The sequence below is a fragment of the Strongylocentrotus purpuratus genome, unplaced genomic scaffold, assembly GCF_000002235.5.
Source record: "Strongylocentrotus purpuratus isolate Spur 01 unplaced genomic scaffold, Spur_5.0 spur5_scaffold_5, whole genome shotgun sequence".
Classification (NCBI taxonomy): Eukaryota; Metazoa; Echinodermata; class Echinoidea; order Camarodonta; family Strongylocentrotidae; genus Strongylocentrotus; species Strongylocentrotus purpuratus.
The window spans coordinates 122,247-147,588 of NW_022145611.1; the positions used below are offsets into that span (position 1 = coordinate 122,247).

General features: G+C 37.0%; 1 protein-coding gene across 3 annotated transcripts; it reads left to right on the top strand.

Annotated features, from left to right (window-relative positions):
* Positions 1-452: 452 nt before the first annotated feature.
* On the top strand, positions 453-21,865 carry LOC105442184 (coiled-coil domain-containing protein 34-like). Of its 3 annotated transcripts, none has more exons than XR_004066666.1 (4): positions 453-689; positions 6,302-6,509; positions 15,934-16,140; positions 21,671-21,762. XR_004066666.1 is itself a non-coding variant. In XM_030999472.1 (3 exons), the coding sequence occupies exons 1-3, from the start codon at positions 483-485 to the stop codon at positions 21,769-21,771; spliced, it is 516 nt and encodes a 171-aa protein (XP_030855332.1). In that variant the 5' UTR covers positions 453-482; the 3' UTR covers positions 21,772-21,865. The 3 variants fall into 3 exon arrangements, 1 of the variants encoding a protein (XP_030855332.1); XR_004066665.1 differs by having other exon boundaries at positions 15,939-16,140; XM_030999472.1 differs by lacking the exon at positions 15,934-16,140 and having other exon boundaries at positions 21,671-21,865.
* The last annotated feature ends 3,477 nt before the right edge of the window (positions 21,866-25,342 follow it).

Sequence of the window (25,342 nt, forward strand, 5' to 3'; positions counted from 1 at the left end):
CCCCTTCCCCTCTCTCACTCCCCCTCTCTCTCTTACTCTCCCTCTCTCTCTTACTCTCCCTCTCTCTCTCTCTCTCTCTATCCAGCCTCTCCCCTTCCCCCTCTCTCTCTCCCTCTCTCTCTCTCACTCTCTCTCTCTCTCTCTCTCTCCCTCCTCTGTCTGTCTCTCTCCCTCTCCTTCCCCTTTCTCTTCCTTCCCCCTTTCTCTCTCACTCTCTCTTCTCTCTCTCTCTCTCTCTCTCTCCCTTCCCCTACTCTCCTCGCTCTCTCTCTCTCTCTCTCTCCATCCAGCCTCTCCCCTTCCCCTCTCTCACTCTCTCTCTTACTCTCCCTCTCTCTCTCTCTCTCTCTCTCTCCAGCCTCTCCTCCCCTTCCCCCCTCTCACTCTCCCTCCTCTCTCTCTTACACTCCCTCTCCTTCCTCCCCCTTTCTCACTCTCACTCACTCTTTTCTCTTCTTTTCTCTCTTTATCGAGTATAGGCCATGCTGCAGAGGAAGAAACAGCTGAAGATTGCAGAAGAGAAGAAGATGAAGGTGGAGAAAGCTAAGGTCATTGAGGTCAAGGTCAACATGTGGATTGAGGAAAGAACAGCTAAGGAGCAGGAATCGAGAAAAGCCAACTGGAGGCTAGAGAAGACAAAGAAACAACTTGAAGCAGAAGAGAAGAGGGGAGTCCAGGAGAAAGCAAAGGTGAGTGTTAAAGGGGAAGTCCACCCTGATATTAAGTTGCTTTTAATAAAAGCAGGAAAATGAGAGAAACCGGTCAGTGAAAGTTTGAGCAAAAACCGACTAGAAATAAGAAAGTTATACATGTATATTTTCAAAGTTGTCATCATTGAAACACAAATTGGCAACACTGTGACATATCTTGCAAACTCCTCTCCAATTTTATAAACTTTCGTTTTCTTACTGATTGGTTAGGGGAAATATGATTCATACAGGGGTTGTATAAAAACATCTTTGAAATAATTGTATCCCCCGGCAGTATGCCGGTGGGGTACTTTGGATTCAGCAGCGTTACGCTGCCGCGTCCAATTCAGGCCAGATAAAAACCTGATTTAAATCGGTTTCCCGATTTAAAAAAAATAGTTTTTCCCGATTTTTTCCAGATTTTCCCGATTTTTTTTTTTTTTTTTTAACCAATTTTTTTTCTTCCCTATTTGATCCTGATTTTCCCGATGTCCCTCTTATTGTATCCCCCGGCAGTATGCCGGTGGGGTACTTTGGATTCAGCAGCGTTACGCAGCCGCCGCCGCCGCGTCATATTCTTGTGTGCGCTCTAACTGCCACATTTCTTGACGGATTTCTTTCAAATTTTGTATGGAGGTGTATCCTGGTATAATCTACATACCTATAACTTTTGGTGATGCTGCCCCCAGTGTTCCGTCTTCTATAGGGTACAAGGCCATATTTTTGTGGATGGTTTGTGTGCAATCTATAGGCCACATTTTTTAAGGGATTTTGTTCAAATTTTGAATGAAGGTGTATCTTGGTATAGTCTACAAGCCTATAGATTTTAGTGATGCTGCCTCCAATGTTTCGTCTTTTATAGGGTCAAAGGTCATATTTTGATAGATGTCTTGTGTGCACTCTAGTGTGCGCTCTTAACTGCCCCATTTTTTGACGGATTTCTTTCAAAATTTGTATGGAGGTGTATCCTGGTATAATCTACATCCCTATAACTTTTGGTGATGCTGCCCCCAGTGTACCGCCTTCTATAGGGTACGAGGCCATATTTTTGTTTGTGTGCGCTCTATAGGCCACATTTCTAAAGGGATTTTGTTCAAATTTTGAACAAAGGTGTATCTTGGTATAATCTACAAGCCTATAGATTTTAGTGATGCTGCTTGTATTAAGGTTCATTATAGTTTACTCTAGACCTCCACAAATTTGGTGCTGCTACCCCCCAGTATTCCATCTCTTATAGGGTCAAAGGTCATATTTAAAGGAATATCTTGTGTCGCTATGCAAATCACATTTCTTTCAAATTTTCTATAAATATGCATCATAATCTAATCTACACACCTATTGTTTTGGTGATGCTGCTCCTAGTCTTGACAATAGTCTGAGCCACTTGCGGCAATCTCTACGTCATCCTTTTGTTTCACAAAGAGGAGAGGGAATCTTTGTCCCTCCTTCCACATAAGGATAACACAAAATTGCTTCCACTGCCGGGGGATACATTCGCATTGCGCGGCAATACAGATTGCGATATTTCTAGTTTTCTCTATTCTTCCCTATTTTGCCCTATTTTTGCCCAATTTTTTTACTCAAAAGGGGGGAATGTTGTTAGATGCCATTTTTTCCCCGCGAATCCTCTTTTTTTTTTTTTTACGCAAGGGGGCCGTGGTTGAGGGGAAAACAAAAAAAACCTATTTTTTTTTTAGTGCTCACTATCACCCCTGCATATTATTAGGTGGTCTGTCGATGACAGATTACCTATTGATTTCGTTAAAATTTTCTTTATTTATTTATTTATTTATTTATTTATTTTTATTTCTTCCGTACACGTTTGTGTGCACACGTTAACTCAAAATCGACATGGTCAGTTTCCTTTGAATTTCTGTCAGTCATCAGGCCCTATAATATCAAGTTCCCGAAACCTTTTTCAAGTTCATGGGGTCATCGTGACGTCATCTAGGCGCCATTTTGTAAAAATCAGGTCATTATCATATCTCGATAATGAGTCATCAAAAATAAACCATATTTGGTATACATCAACTTCAGGTCAAAGGTCAACTAAAAATGTCAACAAATTCCGTACGCGCGCATCAAAATTTTAAAAATGCTCAAATTCGTTCCAAATTTTTTTTGCACACGTTTCAGGCCATTGTAAGCTTTTTCAAAATTTTGCGCGTGAGCACTTATGTGTGCGCGTACTGACATTTTACAACATAGAAACGCCAAATTTTCTCTATCAACGTGTTAACCACTTTTTACCAAGCATTTTGATACCTTGTTCACCTTTTTCTGACCAGTAATAACGCAATGAGTGTCCGTCAAAGTTTACAGTACGCGCGGATCTGCGCTATCTATATCCAAAATACATGTGCAAAAACATGCCTATACAAAATTCATTGTAACTCTTCAGAATGGATAGATACCCCCAATTTCTTTCATATTTATATAGATTATGAGTTGGAGATATGATTTCATGTCTCATTTGACCCTCAATTAACTCATCACGTCATCATAATGGCCTCCGAACTCAAAATTTCAATTTGCATATTATGACGTCAGCAGATTTTTAGAAGTTGATTGTATCACTGTAAATATTGATCAATTTTCTTTCAAATTTTGATATGTTCTACCTGAGAATATTCTCTACAAATGCAGTCAAACAATATTTCATTTTGACAATGGTATCATGGCGTATTTTTGCGATTAAAGGGAAAGTCCACCCCCCAAATAAGTTTGTTTCGATAGAGGCAGAATAATAAGAAAATCAGGTGAGTGAAAGTTTGAGCAAATTCTGAATGAAAATAAGAAAGTTATGAATTATTGAAGTTGTGATCAATCAAATACAAATTGGCAACTCTGTGACTTATTATACGAGCTCTCCTTCATTTGCTTTGTGCATAATATTCCATAAAATCATGTTTTCTTCGTTATTAATGACGGAATATATATTTGCACCTTGCAGGGGGAGTATAGAAACATATTTGCAATTATTATATTTAGGGTGCATGTATGGTTGAAATTTTTCTTGAGGGAAAATGAAAATTTTAGATTTTTTTAGTACTGAGCAAATGGAAGTTGAGCTCGCATGATACGTCATAGAGTTGCCAATTTGTGTTTGATTGATCACAACTTCAAAAATCCTAACTTACTTATTTTTAATCGGAATTTGCTCAAACTTTCACTGACTTGTTTCTCTCATTTTTCTACTCCTATTAAAACTAACTTTATTTGAGGGTGGACTTTCCCTTTAAAGGAGGCATGTCAATTTTTCACATTTTCCATGTATTCTCTATGGGACATGTCCTTTTTTCAAAACTGGATTTTACATTCTCTTCTTTCGCGAGCAATATCTCCGTCGTTTTATCTTTGTTTACGCTGAGCTTTGAGTATGTTGTAGCTGAGACATAAGCTATCACAAGTGTGCCCTTTATTTTTCGATCAGATGCCGGGATCATGCTCATATTTCACTTACAAAGTGGGATTTGAGAATTCCATTTTTTCCGTTTACGTGTAATCTCTAAGGGAAATGTTTTGGTATATCGGTAACGCACTTGACTTCCGACCTCGAGGTCCCTGGTTCGAGTCCGGGCGTCTCCAACAATTTTTTTTCTTCACTTTTTTTAAAAATTTTTGACCTTTCACTGTACCATCTCCTTTGAATATTAAACCACGTACAATCGCAAATAATGTAATAAACAACCATATTTACTTTATTATTACTCTATAATCACTTGATCCATTACATTTTGCCTGTAATCCTTATGGGAGATGACTTCTTCTCAAATCTGGATTCTACATTCTTGTCTTTTGCGAGCAATATCGCCGTTATTTTGGCTTGATTTTTGTTGATTTTTGAGTACTATATACTATCTAAATGTTCTCTCATTTTTTTCAGTCTGATGTCATCATGGTCTGTTGATGATAATCATCAACATCATCACGATCATCATCATGATCATCATCGTCATCACCATTACTATCAAGATCATCATGATCATCATGATGATGATCATTGTTTACATGTCTATATAATAACTTCTCCTATATAGTAAATATTATAATCTATCATAAGACTTGAAGACACACCACCTTATTCGTCCTCGTGACGAATTAAATTCTAGTTTTATTCTTGTGTGCGCTCTAACTGCCACATTCCTTGACGGATTTCTTTCAAATTTTGTATGGAGGTGTATCGTGGTATAATCTACACACCTATAACTTTTGGTGATGCTGCCCCCAGTGTTACGTCTTTTATAGGGTAAAAGGCCATATTGTATTCTTGTGTGCACTCTAACTGCATCATTCCTTGACGGATTTCTTTCAAATTTTGTATGGAGGTGTATCTTGGTATAATCTACAAGCATATAGATTTTGGTGATGCTGCCCCCAGTTTTCCGTCTTGTATAGGGTCAAGAGTTCATATTTTGGTGGGTGTCTAGTTTGCGCTCTGCAGATCATATTTCATGATGGATTTCTTTCAAATTTTGTATAGAGAATTAGAAATGTATCTTGTCACCAACCGACACTTTGGGTGAAGCTGCCCTTATTGTTCCGTCTTTTATATGGTCAAAGGTCAAATTTGTCTTTAATCCGCTCTAACTGCCACATTTCTTGACAGATTTCTTTCAAATGTTCTATGGAGGTGTGTCTTAGTACAATCATCTACACCTTTTTAGTGTTTGGTGACACTGCCACCTGTGTTCCGTCTGTTATAGTGGTTATAGGGTCATATTTTGGTGGCTGTCTTTTGTCCGGTCTAACTGCCACATTTCTTGACAGATTTCTTTCAAATTTTCTACAGAGATGCATTATACTCTAATCTACACACATATATTGTTTTGGTGATGCTGGTCCTAGTCTTGACAATAGTGGCGATCTCTACGTCATCCTTTTGTTTCAGGGAGAGGGGATCTTCATCCCTCCTTCGAACATAAGGATGACACAAAATCGCTGCCCCTCATTCGCATTGCGCAGCAATATAGATTGCGATATTTCTAGTTATATTTAGGGTGAATGTATCATTGCAAATTTCCTTCAAGCCTATCTGCACTAGTTTGGCCAAGAGAGATTAGACCTCACTGCGTGGTCACTGACAGGTGGTTATCAGCTCTAAATTGACATAGGAAAAAGGAACCAACTGTCACTGCGCATAGGGACTTTCATGGTGTTAGTGATATGCGCTATACAAATAATGTTCATAATTATTATTATTACTGCTTAGGCATTGTTTGCTATATAGAGGGTGTAAGTAGCTATGAGTAGTGCAGTGGGGCTTTAACAGAAAGTATAGACTTATGAAATTTTTAAGTACAGGGCAAATAGCAGGGGAGCTTGAAAATAAATGCAATATATGGCACAGTGTTGCCAATTTGTTTTGCAACTTCAAAAATTAATATCTTTCTCATTTTTAATCAAAATTTAATTGAAACAAGAGACCAACCTTTGTCATCTCCCATTGAAAGATGTCACTTAAAATGAACCCTTGTGATTGTATTATCATTCTTTGTAGTCTTTAAAATAGTTTTTTTTAAATCTCTATAGTTTTGTTTAAATCTGTGAGATTCTGTTTTCTGCAATTGCCAGAATAAGAAATCACCTTTCATCTTCCCTTTACTTTGAAGGAGAACTATGGAGAATGGAGGAGCAAGAAGAAGGCTGCAAAAGAGATGAAGGAGAAGAAGGAGAAGGAAGAACAAAGAGCTGAAGAAGAAGCCGAAAGGAGGAGGAAAGAAGAGGCGGAAGATGCATACCTGAAGTGGAAAGAAGAGGCCAAGACGAGACCATTTCCCCTAGCTACTCAATTTGGCTTTCCTCAGGGCTCTGTCAAAGGTAAACCAGTCAAAGTTACTGCCCCTTTCACAAACCCAACTTAAAGGAGCATTATATAAGTGTGTGAATGGGACCACATCAAAACAATGCACATCAGTTTTGTGCTGCTATACAATACAAATAATTGCCACAGCATAATCATTTATATTATAATTTGAGTAAGGAAATCCTTTGATATTTAAAACTTTCAGGGTTTTGCACGCCTGAATGTTTGCACGAAATGTTTGCTTTAAAATGAGTTTTAGAACGTTCAGAACCTGATTTGAATGAACAGCATTTTCACATAGAAAAACAAAAAAAAGGCAAATAAAAACAGTGCAATGTTTGTACCGAGCCTGCAATGGGCAGACACCGGATAAGTCGCCATTTTGGTGGAGTTGCCAAGCAAAACAGCGTTACGTGCGTGTGTGTTCCATTTAAGTGCGAGTTTGGACAATTTATACATGAAAATATTAGTATTTTCTCGTGCTGAATGTGCAGCAAACATTGCTTTAAATAATGTTTAAATTAATATTAATGATGTTACAGTTGGGAAATACTTCCTGAAAATATCAAACATACCGGGAAGTGTTTTAAAAATATTTTCTCGCTCTACTTTTAAAGTTAAAGGGCAATCCAACGCTAAATAGTTGATTTGTAGGAAAGTAGAAATATAATAAAAACAGAATGTCAAAAGTTTGAAATGAATCGGACCAATAGTAAGGAAGTTATGAATGTATGAAATACATGTATGACATCACTATTAAAGTCTATACGAATCTCAAATTGGTATTTCGGTCAGTGGATTGTGACCTACATGTAGGACTTGGATAACTCTCCCATTTGCTGTGTACAAAAATATTAATTTCTGTTTTTCTTGTAAGTACCTTCTCCCTTGGTGCACTACTCAAAATATAGTTTAGATAGCATATTATATATTTATTTATTTCTAATCTTTTGTCAGGGTAGCCCATTCACCGATAAGTAGTGGTCTTCCATGGGGCCCTGAACGAACAAGAACATATTTACATCGCAAAAGCATAACGTTTATACAGAACAGTGAAAATAAAATTCCATAGTACATTAAGAAAGATATGATACAGCAATGATAGACGTGGCACAAAGGAATACTCGTTTAAAAAAGAAACATTTTTTTATTGACCTAGTTCAACTGTAATGCCAATAGGAAAATATTGATTAAGTTGCAATTATGAGAATAAATCATGTTAATATTACAGAATATGCATGTAGTGTATGTTCGGCTGAGCCATTCAAAAATTAATTGACAGAAGAAGCCGTTCTCATCGTATTATCTATTATTCCATTCAAATATAGAGGAAACAATTGGGCTACACTTATAGCAATCAGTGTGAAATCTAGGCACTCTTAAACATCCACAGTCTATTTGCCTTGTATGATGCTCATGTACATCATTAGGATAGATTAAGCCTACCTGAAGGTAAGAAGGTGCTAAGTTATGAACGCATTTATATATCATCATTATGCGACTTAACTCCTAACATAAAAAAATCCTCTATGTGGGCATACCTTAAACCATTATGCATGGCCCTACAGAGGATTTTTTCCTGTTGGAGACCGGGGGAAAATGCAATGAATTAATGATAATTTATTGCATTTTCTTTGTTTTTTTTGTATTTGTGAGGGCAGTGACGTACCCTAGCCCCCGCTACATACAGTCATGATTCAGTGGCTAAGCAATGGCCTCGTTACTGTGAGGCCCCAGAATAACAATCGTGTCGATCAGCTATAATAGCAAGCTTTCGATTTAGGCACCCGACGTGAGCTACTATGTGTGACGTCATATTTATCCCTTGCGCATGCGTGAGCTTCTGGGCCCACGTTCCCTTCCATATCACCCGACAGGAGTCTGGGGCAATTTGCGTGAATCGCCGTCGCCGTGAAAACGTCAACGTGAGTGTAGTTTCATCACCTTCTTTTATGTTATTCTTTGTTTTTATTATTCTATTATTTCCTCTTGCTATCTTTTGTTTCTTCTTCTATCACCTTTCCTTATGTTATTCTTTGTTTTTATCATTCTATCATTTCCTCTTTCTATCTTTCCTTATGTTATTCTTTGTTTCTTCTTTCTATCACCTTCTCTTATTTTATTCTTTGTTTTTTATCATTCTATCATTTCCTCTTTCTATCTTTCCTTATGTTATTCTTTGTTTCTTCCTTCTATCACCTTCTCTTATTTTTATTCTTAGTTTTTATCATTCTATCATTTCCTCTTTCTATCTTTCCTTACATTATTCTTTGTTTCTTATTTTATTCTTTGTTTTTTATCATTCTATCATTTCCTCTTTCTATCTTTCCTTATGTTATTCTTTGTTATGCCTCCGCTACAAATATAGCCGGAGGCATTATGTTTTCTGGTTGTCCGTCCGTCCGTACGTCCCGTTCTCGTGATCGCGTTATCTCAAGAACCAATTGATGGATTCTCTCTAAACTTGGATCATGTATGTATCTTGCAGAGCCAATGAACTGATTAGATTTTGGGGTCACGAGGTCGAAGGTCAAAGGTCACAGGGCTCATTATGTATTCAAAAATAGCTTGTGATCGCAATATCTCAAGAACCGATCAATGGATTCCTGCCAAACTTGGGTCATATATGTATCTAACAGAGCCAATGAACTGATTAGATTTTGGGGTCACGAGGTCGGAGGTCAAAGGTCACAGGGCTCATTATGTATACAAAAATAGCTTGTGATCGCGTTACCTCAAGAACCGATCGATGGATTCGTGCCAAACTTGGGTCATGTATGTATCTAACAGAGCCAATGAACTGATTATATTTTGGGGTCACGAGGTCAAAGGTCACAGGGCTCATTATGTATGCACAAATAGCTCGTGATCGCATTATAATGAGAACCAATAGACAGATTACTATCAAACTCAAGACATGTATATATGTATCTTGCAGAGCCAATTAACTGATTAGATTTTAGGGTCATCAGGTCAAAGGTCATGGGGCTCATTATGTATGACTATAAATAGCTTGTGAATGCATTATTATTAAAACCGACAGATGGATTACAATCAAACTTGAATTTTAAAAATTGCTTCCGTTTGGGTTTGTAAAGTTGCTCTATGGCGGAGGCATCATTTTTGACTGCGCGCAGTCAAAATTCCATCTAGTTTCTTCCTTCTATCACATTCTCTTATTTTATTCTTTGTTTTTATCATTCTATCATTTCCTCTTTCTGTCTTTCCTTATGTTATTCTTTGTTTCTTCCTTCTATCACCTTCTCTTATTTTATTCTTTGTTTTTATCATTCTATCATTTCCTCTTTCTATCTTTCCTTATGTTATTCTTTGTTTCTTCCTTCTATCACCTTCTCGTATTTTATTCTTTGTTTTTATCATTCTTTCAGTTCCTTTTTCTATCTTTCCTCATGTTATTCTTTGTTTCTTATTCCTTCTATCACCTTCTTTTATGTTATTCTTTGTTTCTTATTCCTTCTATCACCTTCTCTTATTTTATTCTTTGTTTCTTCCTTCTACCGCCTTCTCTTTTGTTATTCTTTGTTTCTTCCTTCTACCACATTCTCTTTTGTTATTCTTTGTTTCTTTTTCCTTCTATCACCTTCTCTCATGTTATTCTTTGTTTTTATCATTCTATCATTTCCTCTGTCTATCTTTCCTCATGTTATTCTTTGTTTCTTCCTTCTATCACCTTCTCGTATTTTTTTTCTTTCTTTCCTCATGTTATTCTTTGTTTCTTCCTTGTATCACCTTCTCTTATGTTATTCTTTGTTTCTTCCTTCTACCACCTTCTCTTTTGTTATTCTTTGTTTCTTCCTTCTACCACCTTCTCTTTTGTTATTCTTTGTTTGTTATTCCTTCTATCACCTTCTCTTATGTTATTCTTTGTTTCTTCCTTCTACCACCTTCTCTTTTGTTATGCCTCCGCCACCGAAGGTGGTGCCTGAGGCATCATGTTTTCGGGTTGTCCGTCCGTACATCCGTCCGTACGTCCGTCCCGTTTGACCGTTATCACAATATCTCAAGAACCATTTAAGATTTAAACTTAAGACTCGGGAATAGTATTTATCACCATAGGAAGACGATCTGATTAGATTTTGGAGTACATAGGTCAAAGGTCACAGGTCACAGAGGTCAACTTATGAAATTCCTTGTATTGAGTTTGTTAGCGCGATATCTCAAGAACCATTTGAGATTTAAACTTCAAACTTAAGGATAGTATGTATCACCATAGGAAGACGATCTGATTAGATTTTGGAGCACGTATGTCAAAGGTCAAGGGTCACAGAGGTCAACTTATGAAATTCCATACATTGAGATTGTTATCTTGATATCTCAAGAACCACTGGAGATGTAAAAACTTCAAACTTAAGGATAGTATGTATCACCATAGGAAGACGATCTAATTAGATTTTGGAGCATGTAGGTCAAAGGTCAAGGGTCACAGAGGTCAACTTATGAAATTCCATATATTGAGATTGTTATCATAATATCTCAAGAACCACTGGAGATTTAAACTTCAAACTTAATGATAGTGTGTATCACCATAGGAAGACAATCTGATTAGATTTTGGAGCACGTAGGTCAAAGGTCAAAGGTCACAGAGGTCAACTTATAAAATTCGATACATTGAGATCGTTATCGCGATATTTCAAGAACCACTGGAGAATTTTCACTTCAAACTTAACATATCATAATATCTCAAGAACCACTGGAGATTTAAACTTCAAACTTAACATATCATGATATCTCAAGAACCACTGGAGATTTAAACTCCAAACTTGTTTAAATTGCTCTATGGCGGAGGCATCATTTTCGACTGCGCGCAGTCAAAATTCCATCTAGTTATTCTTTCTTTCTTATTCCTTCTATCACCTTCTCTTATGTTATTCTTTGTTTCTTCCTTCTATCACCTCCTTTTATGTTATTCTTTGTTTGTATCATTCTATCACTTTCTCTTTTTGTCTTTCATTATGCTATTGTTTGTTTCTTCCTTCTACCACCTTCTCTTATGGTATTCTTTGTTTTACCATTCTATCACTTTCTCTTTCTGTCTTTCCTTATGTTATTCTTTGTTTCTTATTCCTTCTATCACCTTCTCTTATGTTATTCTTTGTTTCTTCCTTCTATCACCTTCTCTTATGTTATTATTGTTTTTACTTTTCTATCACTTTCTCTTTCTGCCTTTCCTTATGTTATTCTTTGTTTGTATCATTCTATCACTTCCTCTTTCTATCTGTCCTTATGTTATTCTTTGTTTCTTCCTTCTATCACCTCCTTTTATGTTATTCTTTGTTTTACCATTCTATCACTTTCTCTTTTTGTCTTTCATTATGCTATTCTTTGTTTCTTCCTTCTACCACCTTCTCTTATGGTATTCTTTGTTTTACCATTCTATCACTTTCTCTTTCTGTCTTTCCTGATGTTATTGTTTGTTTCTTCCTTCTATCACCTTCTTTTATGTTATTCTTTGTTTTACCATTCTATCACTTCCTCTTTCTGTCTTTCCTTATGTTATTCTTTGTTTCTTCCTTCTACCACCTCCTCCAATGTAATTCTTTATTATTATATTACTTTCTCTTTCTGTCTCTCCTTATGTTGTCATTTTTTTTTATTCTTCTATCACCTTTTCTCATGTTTTTTTGTTTTATCATTTTAACTTTCTTTTTCTGTCATCCTCATGCTATTCTTCGTATCAGATTTTCGCGCACTGTGAATTTATTACCTGTTGAATCACCTGATCTAAAAAAATTGGTCACGTGATAGCACCGACGTGAAAAATCAAGAGCACTGACGCGAAGGGAACGGACGTGAGCTGCGCAACGTCTCCACGCTCCAGTACCTCGTAGTAGCCGACGTCGGGTGCCCAAATCAAAAGCTCGCTATGAGTGCCCTTTTGTGAGGCATTAATCCTCATTACTGTCTGTTATGACTTAAGGACGTAGGTCCCCTAGTTGATTAGCATAGTAGCACACACATGCTTTAGCAGGCACGTAAAACAAACGCTCACAAATTAATATTCAATAGAATCTGAGAATGTATACTATTATTTAGATCTATTAGAAATAAATCATTGTGAAAATCAGTTCATAAATTGGGGTAAAAATAATTATTCCACCATTATGACCAACAGTGTATGTTGGAACACATAGGAAAGTACTAGTGATAACAACTTTCAAAAATTCATAAGTTTCTTATATTTAGATTTAATTGAAACTTTCATCAGTTTGCTTCTCTGATTTTCTGCTTTCTTTTAGATAAGTTGTCTATTTGGTGTGTGTGTGTGTGTGTCTATTGGGTTTTTACAGACGTGTATCAATCAGATATGGTTATTTACGACCGACCTTTAACGTCACTATCCGAAAGACGTGAGTCAGTTTCAAACCTGCTTCCTCGGCTGAATCAGTTTGTAACTTCAATTGTTAGCTGGATTACAGGGGCACGCCACAACGCCTTGGTGGGATTTCCCTTTAAATATTAAATTCATTGGGTGTGCGGTGAATTGTTGTGCCTCCGTTACGAAGTAGCCGGAGGCATTATGTTTTTGGATTGTCCGTCCGTCCATCCATACGTCCCGTTCTCGTGATCGCGTTATCTCAAGAACCGATGAATGGATTCCTGCCAAACTTAAACCATGTATGTATCTGGCAGAGCCAATGATTTGATTAGATTTTGAGGTCAACGGTCAAAGATCACAGGGCTCATTATGTATGCAAAAATAGCTTATGATCACATTATCATTAGAACCGATGAACAGATTACCATCAAACTCAAAACCTGTATTTATCTTGCAGAGCCAATGGACTGAGTAGATTTTGGGGTCATGAGGTCTAAGGTCATGGGGCTCATTATGTATGCAAAACTAGCTTGTGAACGCCTTCTTATTAGAACTGACGAATGGATTACTATCAAACTCGGGACATGTATGTTTCTTGCAGAGCCATTGAACTGATTAGATTTTAGGGTCATAAGATCAAAGGGTCATACATGTAAAAAAAAAAAACCTTTTGGTGTGGTCCACAGATCATTAACATAGTAATAATAAAATGGCACATAACTGATTCGTTTTTTGGTTGATACAAAACTCCTCAAATTTCCTCTCATTACATTACAATAACAACATTAACATCACGCGCCGTGTTAATCTCAGTTTGTAAATATACATGTTGTGAATCAAGAAATGCCATAATTGTCTTGAATCAATTACAACCCTTTTCTTTTGCCGTTGAATTTTCTCATGAATCTTAATCGTAAACTGGATAGTCTTCTTCTCTTTACACCGCATCAAATGAGATGTACAGTGTACAACTAATAAAGTAAGGATATTTTCTCTGCTGTGTCCTTGATTTTGTTTGAAATAACAACTATCATGGCACCGACAAGGAAGGTTCTGATGAAGGCAGAAACTTTAAATCAGATTGGTCTCTGAAGTATTGCTTCATACAAGAGAAAGTTAAACCACCTTGCCTCGTTTTTGTCACCAAAGTAGGTAATGAACGTTAACAACATTGCAGAAAAGTGCAAGCCCCAGAAATCGCACTAAAAATGTAAGCCTGATTTTGTTGTTTGCTTGTTTATTTTTTCAAAATTGCAGGTGTGTACACGTATTGCGTGTAGTTGTGTGTGTGTGTATCGCCCGGCTCCCCCACTCCGAGAACGGACGGACCCCATGCGTGTTGCAAAAATGTCCTTTTCGTAACAAAAGAAAAAGGTCGACCCGTATTGACTTTTCACACCGGACTTTTGCTGAAAGGGGGGGGGGGGGGGTGCTGAATAAGGCTCGTATACAAAAGAAAAAGGTCGAGCCATATTGACTTTACACACCGGACTTTTGCTGAAAAGGGGGGGGGGGTCGGTTGGAACACGCATATGCGTACCCTAAATAACACTGAGTGGGGGGGGGGGGGGTGTATCGTTAGCTGTGGCCCGCGAGCTTTAAAATGTTGGCCACCCGTGTGTTAATGGATTAATTACAATCGAACTTTCAAGTTCAAGTTCAAGTTTTATTTCCACATGTGGTTCATAAAAAACAAGTATACATGACCTACATGTTCAGACATATACAAAATACACAATTAACAAACAATAATATTAAGAGAAACAAATAGCGAACAAAATCTAAAGTCCTTAAACAAAGAACAACTAAATACATGTAGATATAAAAAACATGTGGTGGGACAAACAAAGGCCAGGGGCCTGTCGAAGCTAATCCCAAGAACAATATTAGATATTTTGGATATTTTATATATAAAAAGATAAAAAAAACAAAACAAACAAACAATAGCGACGTACAGTACATGATAAAACAAAAGTAACAGGCAAACAAAAAAATTATATTGTACCACTATAAATTTGTGAATTATTTTTATGTAAAATATAAAGTTTAAATTTACGTCTAAAATTAGAAAGTGTCGGACTATTCTTAATCTCTACTGGTATTGAATTCCAGGATTTTACACCAGTGTAAGAAATTGTTGTTTGAGAGAAACTATATTTATATAACGGCAATCTTAAGTGATTCGAATTTCTGGTACTATGGCTATGAATTGTACAATTTGAAGTGAAATAATTATTAAAACTATCTGGTAAAATGTTCTTAAAATAAGAGCACATAAAAATTGCAATTTGCGAACTACACATTTGATCCACCTTTAAAATACTAAACTGTTGAAATAAAGGGGTTGTGTGGGCAAGAGGTTGTGAATTGCAAATAACTCGTATTGCACGCTTCTGGAGTACTCCAATTCTATTTCTAAGATACATTGCACTGTTCCCCCATACAATATTGCAATATGATAAATAAGGTAAAATCATTGTGTAATACAGGGTTAAAAGAATCCTCATTGGAACAACAGTTTTTAATCTATTCATTTCCCCTACGGCTTGAGAAATTTTTGAACAAATGTCATCAATATGTAATTTCTATGTTATTTTATCATCAATTGTAACTCCTAAAATTTTTGTTTGTTTAACTTGTTGTATTAAGCAATCTCCAATAAATATTTGTATTAAGTCTTCATTAACGAACTTATTCTTAGGGCTACCAGCGTTTGCCGCATATTGTTTAAAGTTTTGCTAACTTCATTTTGTTTAAAGTGTGGTATTTCATGTAAAATGTTATTTAAGTTGGTGCTAGAATTTCTAGCACCCTTTATGACCACAAATTGAGAGTATTGTCTTTACCTTAGCTGTTGGTGAGGTGTCGTGATCCTTACCTTTTCACCATATTCTGAATCTTCTCTCTCTCTCTCTCTCTCTCTCTCTCCCTCTCTATCTTGCTCTCTCTCTCCCTCTCTATCTTGCTCTCTCTCTCTCTCTATCCAGCCTCTCCCCTTCCCCCTCTCTCACTCTCCCTCCTCTCTCTCTTACTCTCCCTCTCCTTCCTCCCCCTTTCTCACTCTCACTCACTCTTTTCTCTCCTTTTCTCTCTTTATCAAGTTTAGGCCAAGCTGCAGAGGGAGAAACAGCTGAAGATTGCAGAAGATGAAGGTGGAGAAAGCTAATGTCATTGAGGTCAAGGTCAACATGTGGATTGAGGAAAGAACAACTAAGGAGCAGGAATCGAGAAAAGCCAACTGGAGGCTAGAGAAGACAAAGAAACAACTTGAAGCAGAAGAGAAGAGGGGAGTCCAGGAGAAAGCAAAGGTGAGTGTTAAAGGGGAAGTCCACCCTGATATTAAGTTGCTTTTAATAAAAGCAGGAAAATGAGAGAAACAGGTCAGTGAAAGTTTGAGCAAAAACCGACTAGAAACAAGAAAGTTATATATTTTCAAAATTGTCATCATTGAAACACAAATTGGCAACACTGTGACATATCTTGCAAGCTCCTCTCCAATTTTATAAACTTTCATTTTCTTACTGATTGGTTTACCGTTAGGGAAAATATGATTCATACAGGGGTTGTATAAAAACATCTTTAAAATAATTGTATCCCCCGGCAGTATGCCGGTGGGGTACTTTGGATTCAGTAGTGTTACGCCGCCGCCGCCGCGTCATATTATTTTATTCTTGTGTGCGCTCTAACTGCCACATTCCTTGACGGATTTCTTTCAAATTTTGTATGGAGGTGTATCATGGTATAATCTACACACCTATAACTCTTGGTGATGCTGCCCCCAGTGTTCCGTCTTCTATAGGTTAAAAGGCCATATTTTTTGGATGGCTTGTGTGTGCTCTATAGGCCATATTTTTCAAGGGATTTTGTTCAAATTTTCAACAGAGATGTATCTTGGTATAATCTACAAGCATATAGATTTTGGTGATGCTGCCCCCAGTTTTCCGTCTTGTATAGGGTCAAGAGTTCATATTTTGGTGGGTGTCTAGTTTGCGCTCTGCAGATCATATTTCATGATGGATTTCTTTCAAATTTTGTATAGAGAATTAGAAATGTATCTTGTTACCAATCGGTGACACGACAATTGCTCCGGGCTTTATTTCGTCTAAGATGTAGGGTTAGGGTTAGGGTTTCAATAGGGTTTTATGTTAGGTTTAGGGTTAGGTTTAGGGTAGGGTATAGTGTTGAATCCAGGGTTGAAGTTAGCCATTCGATTAGTGTATGAAATTTACAGCGGAGCAATTGTCGCCGGAGCAAATGTCATGGAATCTACCAATCCACACTTTTAGTGAAGCTGCCCTCATTGTTCCGTCTTTTATATGGTCAAATATGTCTTCAATGCGCTCTAACTGCCACATTTCTTGACAGATTTCTTTCAAATGTTGTATGGAGGTGTGTCTTAGTACAATCATCTACATCTTTTTAGTGTTTGGTGATGTTTTGATGAGCTGCCCGAAAATGACGAGCTGGCAGTCGAGGACAACCAAATTACTTTTCTTTCAGGCCTAAGTTTTGTGTAACTTGTTTAATTATCATTATCATGTGATTTTTGGAGAGTTTGCAAATGCAAATTTGATTGCTCTATATGTATAATTTTATTGTGGATAATGGGAGCGTGGGTTTGTGAAGTAAGTATAGAATTAAGACCACTTCCCGTAGTCAATTTCTATGGCTAAACAGGGCTCTCTTAAAGAGAAGGTTGAGTTCTGGGAACAGGTGAACAATAATTTGTGAGCATTAGACGAGGACAATAATATTGGTCCAACTCATTCGCAATTTAATTTGAATTTGATTACTGAGGATTTTGTATTGAAACAGATTGATAATCCGAGTATTGATAAAGCAACTGGTGAAGATCACATCAGCTGTAAACTTTTAAAGATGACGAAGAATGATAAATAAATAAATAAATTATCATTGTTATTATACAAGTCTAGAAGAACATCAGATAACAAATGTTTCCTGAAAAGCATGGCTCTTCAAATGCCTTAATATTCTAAATATTTCATGTAACAGCATAAAAATCAGGACGGATTTTTACGCCAAATGTTCATGTAGTCCCATATACAGGCCTTAAATTTCAACATTTTTAGGGCAAGGCCACTTTTCTGTAGGGCACATTCCTATATTACAGCACAAATAAGAAGAATTGGAAAGGGCACAAAAAATCTCCAAGGCCAAGCATTGAGGCCAATCAAAGGGGCATCCATGGCCTTGGTGGCCTTGGATTAATTTAAGCCCTGCATATACATATTTCTGTGTATAGTGCTTGTAACTTTACCAAAACTGGTCCACGTTTGTTATCATTTTGATGATTCCTGAACCTTGCAGTACACACCTTTTCTGATCGATTCAAGTCTGGCGCATCTTTTGAAATAGATTTTTCAAAAAACGGACAAAGTCACATGACCCTTTTGTCTGTGCATGTCAGCCCAAATCACCCATTTTTGTGATTTGTGTACAAAACATATGGAAATCTCATTTTTCCAAAAAAGAGATAAAACATTGGTTATTTGGTCTTGTTTATACTTATTTGGGGGGTCAAATTAGTTGAATTATAGTTATTAGAAATGAAATGAAACGACAAAATACATAAGTTAAAAAACAAAGAAATACATGAGAAATTATCAGAACAATAGATAACATAAGGAATAACCTGGCTCTTCCTTTTTTGTCTCGCCTGCGTAGCAAAAAAAAAAAGCGGCGTCAACATCAAAAACTTAACCTAAGGTTAAGTTTTTTAATTTTTGATACAATTTTGAAAGTATAAGTTCTTGGTCAACGAAACTTGGACTATAGGGTGCTCAAGTATCCCCAATCATGTGAGTTTAGGTCAACAAACTTCGACTTGTTTGTGTTATCAACATCAAGATTTTGAATTTTTAGCATATTTTCAAAAGTGTTTGTTCAAAGTCTATGAAAGTTATACCCAAGGGTTATCAAGTATCACAAATCATATTTCACAAATTCCAGGTCACAAGGTCAAAGGTCATTTTAGGTCAGTAGCCTTGGATTATGTTTTCACAACTTAATATGAGAATAAATGAATCAATTTTTGTTATTTGTTCATGATTCTTAATCAATATTCACTTCAAAATGCTGATTATATTCAGAGGATTTCATTTTTTGGGGCCTGCTAATGGGCCACCCTGCCTATAATAATGTTCCAACTTCAATTTTTCATCATAACAAATTGCGTAATGCAGGCGAGACCGCCGAGAGCGTTTCCCTTGTTTCAACTTAATGATGTTAGAAAGAATACTTTGAAAATTCAAATCGTGCTGCCTCTCAGCAAGTATACCGCGCTAGACGTCAATACGCATCAGCATTACTACATTACTAAAACCGTCTCAAAAACAACAAAAACACAAAAATAATGGTTAAACAGAGTGAGAAATGCTCAAGATATGTCGAGAGCTTTGATATATTTTGATTTATCATATTAGAAAATTGCCAGGGGGAGGATCAGGGGAGATCCATGCCAGCAGAAAACTACTAACATGGAACTGTGACAACAGGGCCAGATATACAGCATATACTTACCCCACAAATTTTAACCCCATTTTCCCCCCAACTGATGATCTGGCCCTGCATGTGAACATGGCGTCACATCAAGTACAAGTGCAGTCTCCTCCATATATACCTTACCAACAGATAAAGAGTTTTAGGACAGTTAGTACAACTTATCCCCTCCTCACCAACATTTCTTGTGACTTATGCATAAACATGATGAGCTGATGAATAATCATTGCCTGAAGAATTGATTTCCCACCATGCATCTTAATATATGCACAATCAGTGAAAGTTATAACAATCACTTTTCAATGTGTGAATAGATAAAAGACTTTTCAGCTGTTCCTCTATTTAAATACTCAAAGAATGATACTGGCAAGACTTGGGCATGCATGATTTGGTAATGGCATTTAAAAGTCTTGGAGTGTACACAATAGAGCAAGGTGTTTTATTGTTATGGAAATCCTCTTTACATGTACATTATGTGATTATTTGCTTTCTTTGCTTTCCTGTATTAAAGCTCTTCTGTAAGCTCTTCTCTTTCTTCTGGATATTCTAACTATTTCCTTTGATAAACATCTTTGATTGTTGCCTGCAACACAAGTCAGTGTGAAGTTCACATGTGTTATCAATGCTCTCTTCATCAATAAATAGATTCCATGTAATAAATTCAATCGTTTTCTGTAAATCTACGACTATGAATATGACGGACAAAGAAAGCGGACAAAATATACAGTTCCTCAGGTAGACAAAGGAACTTCCCTTCACTGCTATTATGTAAAATGGTGAATATGCATGTGACACCAGTTCTACATATTTTTTACATAATAGCAGTGAAGGGATGTTCCTTTGTCTACCTGAAGAACTGTATATTTTGTCCGCTTTCTTTGTCAGTCATGTTCATAGTGTACGCTATCTGCTTTGTGAAATTGATGGAAAACCCTAGGAAGCAACTGTGGCACACGACTACAGTCCAATTCAAATGGAACCGAGTTATGAATATGGAAACCACTGCATAAAATAATGGATTTGAAAGAAGAAATATGTGGGGGATAAGAACAAAGGACTTATTTAGTGCATCACGGAAGGTAGCATTAGATGATGGGGGAAGATAGCATACACCCATAAAGAGCTTGACTTTATTTCGTGGTAAACTAAATTGAATCCATAACAACTCGCAGCTGGGAATCTCAAACTCGGAGCCGTGAATCGTTTTCATGCAAAAAGTACACCTCCTCCGTTGTGATTGTGGTCTTTACGAAAGATTTGATATTGTTGTACATCTAAGATTTCACCATCGCAGGAATCGGAGTTCATCCATCTATTTTACCGGAAGTAACTCACTTTCAGGTCATTCAGTTTATTACCAAAGGAACAGGCATTTAGTAGTAGACAATTGAGTGTATAACGTAACGAATTTGAATGTTCAGGTCCCGGATTACGCTCCACGTCACCAGACATGATCAATTTCAAAAGTGGAGTATTTGATGTTAATTGAAAGGTGGAAATATCATTGTTTCGAAGATATCTAGTTTTTAAATATCAACCTTTGGGTAGTTGCTTAAAACTCTTATCAGCTCAGTGGTTGTTGTGGATGCATAAATATGCAAGAAAGCTGCAATGCAAAGAGTATAAAGAATGTACCATAGCACCATTTTCAAATGAGAAGATAAGTTTATATATTGCTGGGTATCCATGTGTTATGTGTTTCCTTATACAATGCAGGTAGTCTGGCTTTGGTTCTGCGGACTTTCAAAGATTCCCATTTTAGATTTTCCAGCATCTTTGTAACACTTGATTCCCTGTCATAGTCCCTCGTTGTGAATGTTTAGTTTGTCCTGGTCTGACTTCTGCTGTGGGTCCCATGTACTGTACATGTAGCTGCATAGAACTCTAATTTGGGCCTACATGTAATTTGATGAAGTTTGGTCAATATGTGTGGCCCAACCGAGTCCCTTTGAATTCAGGTAGGGGTGGTGTTGCACTTCTTCCAGGGTGACGTTGCCCAACCTGTATTTGGTTTGAATTGGTTTCTTTGTATGGGTTACCGTATTTAATTTGAAAACTGTGGCTCCAATTGCTGCTGTATTAAAAACTGTTCTATTGATTCTCAACATTTCAAACACCACTGTACAAAAATACAATTTTGGTTTCGCCTGCGTAGCAAAAACTGGTGGTTCATAGTTATGCCTAAAACAATTTTGCAGTCAGCAAACTTGTAAATGTGAGGATAGTTTGTCTGCTGTTGACTGCCAATGGCTTTTTACATCACTATCAGAAGCTTAATTAAAAAATGCTGTATTTTTTACCACTTGTGTTCACACGTAGGCTACCATGACAAGGCAAGCTACGCCATTCCCAGCTACTACAACCCAGTCCCCTGGATGCCTATACACACCCCCAAATATCACACCAAGCCTGTTGCATAGGGGAAGAAAGGGCGGGGTAAGAGGACCAATGCTACCTCATCAGGAAGGCAGATACAACAAGCGTTGTCAACCCCTCTGCTCTTCAGAGAACGGTCAAGCAAAGGATAAGCTTGGGAAACTCAGGTGACATTAAGGGTAAAAGACGGTGAAGAACATTTCTTCTGTAAATCCTGTATTTGATAAAAAACCTTTAATCTGTTCTTAGCAACAGATTAAAGGGCGGGTGAAGAGGACCAATGCTACCTCATCAGGGAGGCAGATACAACAAGCGTTGTCAACCCCTCTGCTCTTCAGAGAACGGTCAAGCAAAGGATAAGCTTGGGAAACTCAGGTGACATTAAGGGTAAAAGACGGTGAAGAACATTTCTTCTGTAAATCCTGTATTTGATAAAAAACCTTTAATCTGTTCTTAGCAACAGATTAAAGGGCGGGTGAAGAGGACCAATGCTACCTCATCAGGGAGGCAGATACAACAAGCGTTGTCAACCCCTCTGCTCTTCAGAGAACGGTCAGCACAAGAGAAGCTAGGGAAATGCATTTTTTGTGACGTAGGGTCCTCACAACACAGATTTGTTATACAGTGCGTCCCATAAAAAACGAAACCGAGAAGTAACGATGTTTTATCATAACTTAATCACAACCATAATTTATGAATGATACATATTTGGAAAGCTTAGAGTCTCCTCTTTCAGTTGATGCTACTCAAATGATGCATATTTTACGCATGAGTGATTAAAAGCAATTTGAAGGAAGTAAACCAAAAAGAAAAATTCACATTTCTAGAAAGTTGAGTTTCTGCCCTTTCATATGACACCTCAATCAGGAAAAATGAGCGAGGAATAAAGTTCTGTTTGTTTAAAGCTCTAAAACCTTTCATAAACTGTCCAATTGCACAAAAAGAACCATTTAAGGCGTATTTGTTAGTTTTTCATCACATTTGCAAATATCTTTCTTCAAAAGAACACTGTGGACTCCTGAGTGGTATCATTATGTTGCACTCCATCTGTTCTACCTGTAAGCGTCATCGGTTTATGGTTTTCATCTGTATTTATTGCGCCATGTTTAAAAGGGTGTATAGAGCTCTAAAACCTTGCATAAACTGTCCAATTGCACAAAAAGAACCATTTAAGGCGTATTTGTTAGTTTTTCATCACATTTGCAAATATCTTTCTTTAAAAGAACGCTGTGGACTCCTGAGTGGTATCAATAAGTTGCACTCGAGCTCCTCTACCTGTAAGCGTCATCGGTTTATGGTTTTCATCTGTATTTATTGCGCAATGTTTAAAAGGGTGTATAGAGCTCTAAAACCTTGCATAAACTGTCCAATTGCACAAAAAGAACCATTTGAGGCGTATTTGTTAGTTTTTCATCACATTTGCAAATATCTTTCTTTAAAAGAATGCTGTGGACTCCTGAGTGGTATCATTAAGTTGCACTCGAGCTCCTCTACCTGTAAGCGTCATCGGTTTATGGTTTTCATCTGTATTTATTGCGCAATGTTTAAAAGGGTGTATAGAGCTCTAAACCTTGCATAAAACTGTCCACTTGCACAAAAAGAACCATTTAAGGCGTATTTGTTAGTTTTTCATCACATTTGCAAATATCTTTCTTTTAAAGAACGCTGTGGACTCCTGAGTGGTATCATTATGCTGCACTCCATCTGTTCTACCTGTAAGCGTCATCGGTTTATGGTTTTCATCTGTATTTATTGCGCAATGTTTAAAAGGGTGTATAGAGCTCTAAACCTTGCATAAAACTGTCCAATTGCACAAAAAGAACCATTTGAGGCGTATTCGTTAGTTTTTCACCACATTTGCAAATATCTTTCTTTAAAAGAATGCTGTGGACTCCTGAGTGGTATCAATAAGTTGCACTCGAGCTCCTCTACCTGTAAGCGTCATCGGTTTATGGTTTTCATCTGTATTTATTGCTAAATGTTTAAAAGGGTGTATAGAGCTCTAAAACCTTGCATAAACTGTCCAATTGCACAAAAAGAACCATTTGAGGCGTATTTGTTAGTTTTTCATCACATTTGCAAATATCTTTCTTTTAAAGAACGCTGTGGACTCCTGAGTGGTATCATTATGTTGCACTCCATCTGTTCTACCTGTAAGCTTCATCGGTTTATGGTTTTCATCTGTTTTTATTGCGCAATGTTTAAAAGGGAGTATAGAGCTCTAAAATCTTGCATAAACTGTCCAACTGCACAAAAAGAACAATTTAAGGCGTTTTTGTTAGTTTTTCATCACATTTGCAAATATCTTTCTTTAAAAGAATGCTGTGGACTCCTGAGTGGTATCATTATGTTGCACTCGAGCTCCTCTACCTGTAAGCGTCATCGGTTTATGGTTTTCATCTGTATTTATTGCGCAATGTTTAAAAGGGTGTATAGAGCTCTAAACCTTGCATAAAACTGTCCAATTGCACAAAAAGAACCATTTGAGGCGTATTCGTTAGTTTTTCATCACATTTGCAAATATCTTTCTTTAAAAGAATGCTGTGGACTCCTGAGTGGTATCAATAAGTTGCACTCGAGCTCCTCTACCTGTAAGCGTCATCGGTTTATGGTTTTCATCTGTATTTATTGCGCAATGTTTAAAAGGGTGTATAGAGCTCTAAACCTTGCATAAAACTGTCCAATTGCACAAAAAGAACCATTTGAGGCGTATTTGTTAGTTTTTCATCACATTTGCAAATATCTTTCTTTTAAAGAACGCTGTGGACTCCTGAGTGGTATCATTATGTTGCACTCCATCTGTTCTACCTGTAAGCTCATCGGTTTATGGTTTTCATCTGTATTTATTGCGCAATGTTTAAAAGGGTGTATAGAGCTCTAAAATCTTGCATAAACTGTCCAACTGCACAAAAAGAACAATTTAAGGCGTTTTTGTTAGTTTTTCATCACATTTGCAAATATCTTTCTTTAAAAGAATGCTGTGGACTCCTGAGTGGTATCATTAAGTTGCACTCGAGCTCCTCTACCTGTAAGCGTCATCGGTTTATAGTTTTCATCTGTATTTATTGCGCAATGTTTAAAAGGGTGTATAGAGCTCTAAAACCTTGCATAAACTGTCCAATTGCACAAAAAGAACCATTTGAGGCGTATTTGTTAGTTTTTCATCACATTTGCAAATATCTTTCTTTTAAAGAATGCTGTGGACTCCTGAGTGGTATCATTAAGTTGCACTCGAGCTCCTCTACCTGTAAGCGTCATCGGTTTATGGTTTTCATCTGTATTTATTGCGCAATGTTTAAAAGGGTGTATAGAGCTCTAAACCTTGCATAAAACTGTCCACTTGCACAAAAAGAACCATTTAAGGCGTATTTGTTAGTTTTTCATCACATTTGCAAATATCTTTCTTTTAAAGAACGCTGTGGACTCCTGAGTGGTATCATTATGCTGCACTCCATCTGTTCTACCTGTAAGCGTCATCGGTTTATGGTTTTCATCTGTATTTATTGCGCAATGTTTAAAAGGGTGTATAGAGCTCTAAAACCTTGCATAAACTGTCCAATTGCACAAAAAGAACCATTTGAGGCGTATTTGTTAGTTTTTCATCACATTTGCAAA

Excerpts from the sequence above, each read along its gene's own strand:
- LOC105442184 (XM_030999472.1), top strand. The coding sequence starts at position 483 with ATGCTGCAGAGGAAGAAACAGCTGAAGATTGCAGAAGAGAAGAAGATG. Across the intron at positions 690-6,301 it reads GAGTCCAGGAGAAAGCAAAG|GAGAACTATGGAGAATGGAG; the intron begins GTGAGTGTTAAA and ends TTTACTTTGAAG. Across the intron at positions 6,510-21,670 it reads TCCTCAGGGCTCTGTCAAAG|GCTACCATGACAAGGCAAGC; the intron begins GTAAACCAGTCA and ends GTTCACACGTAG.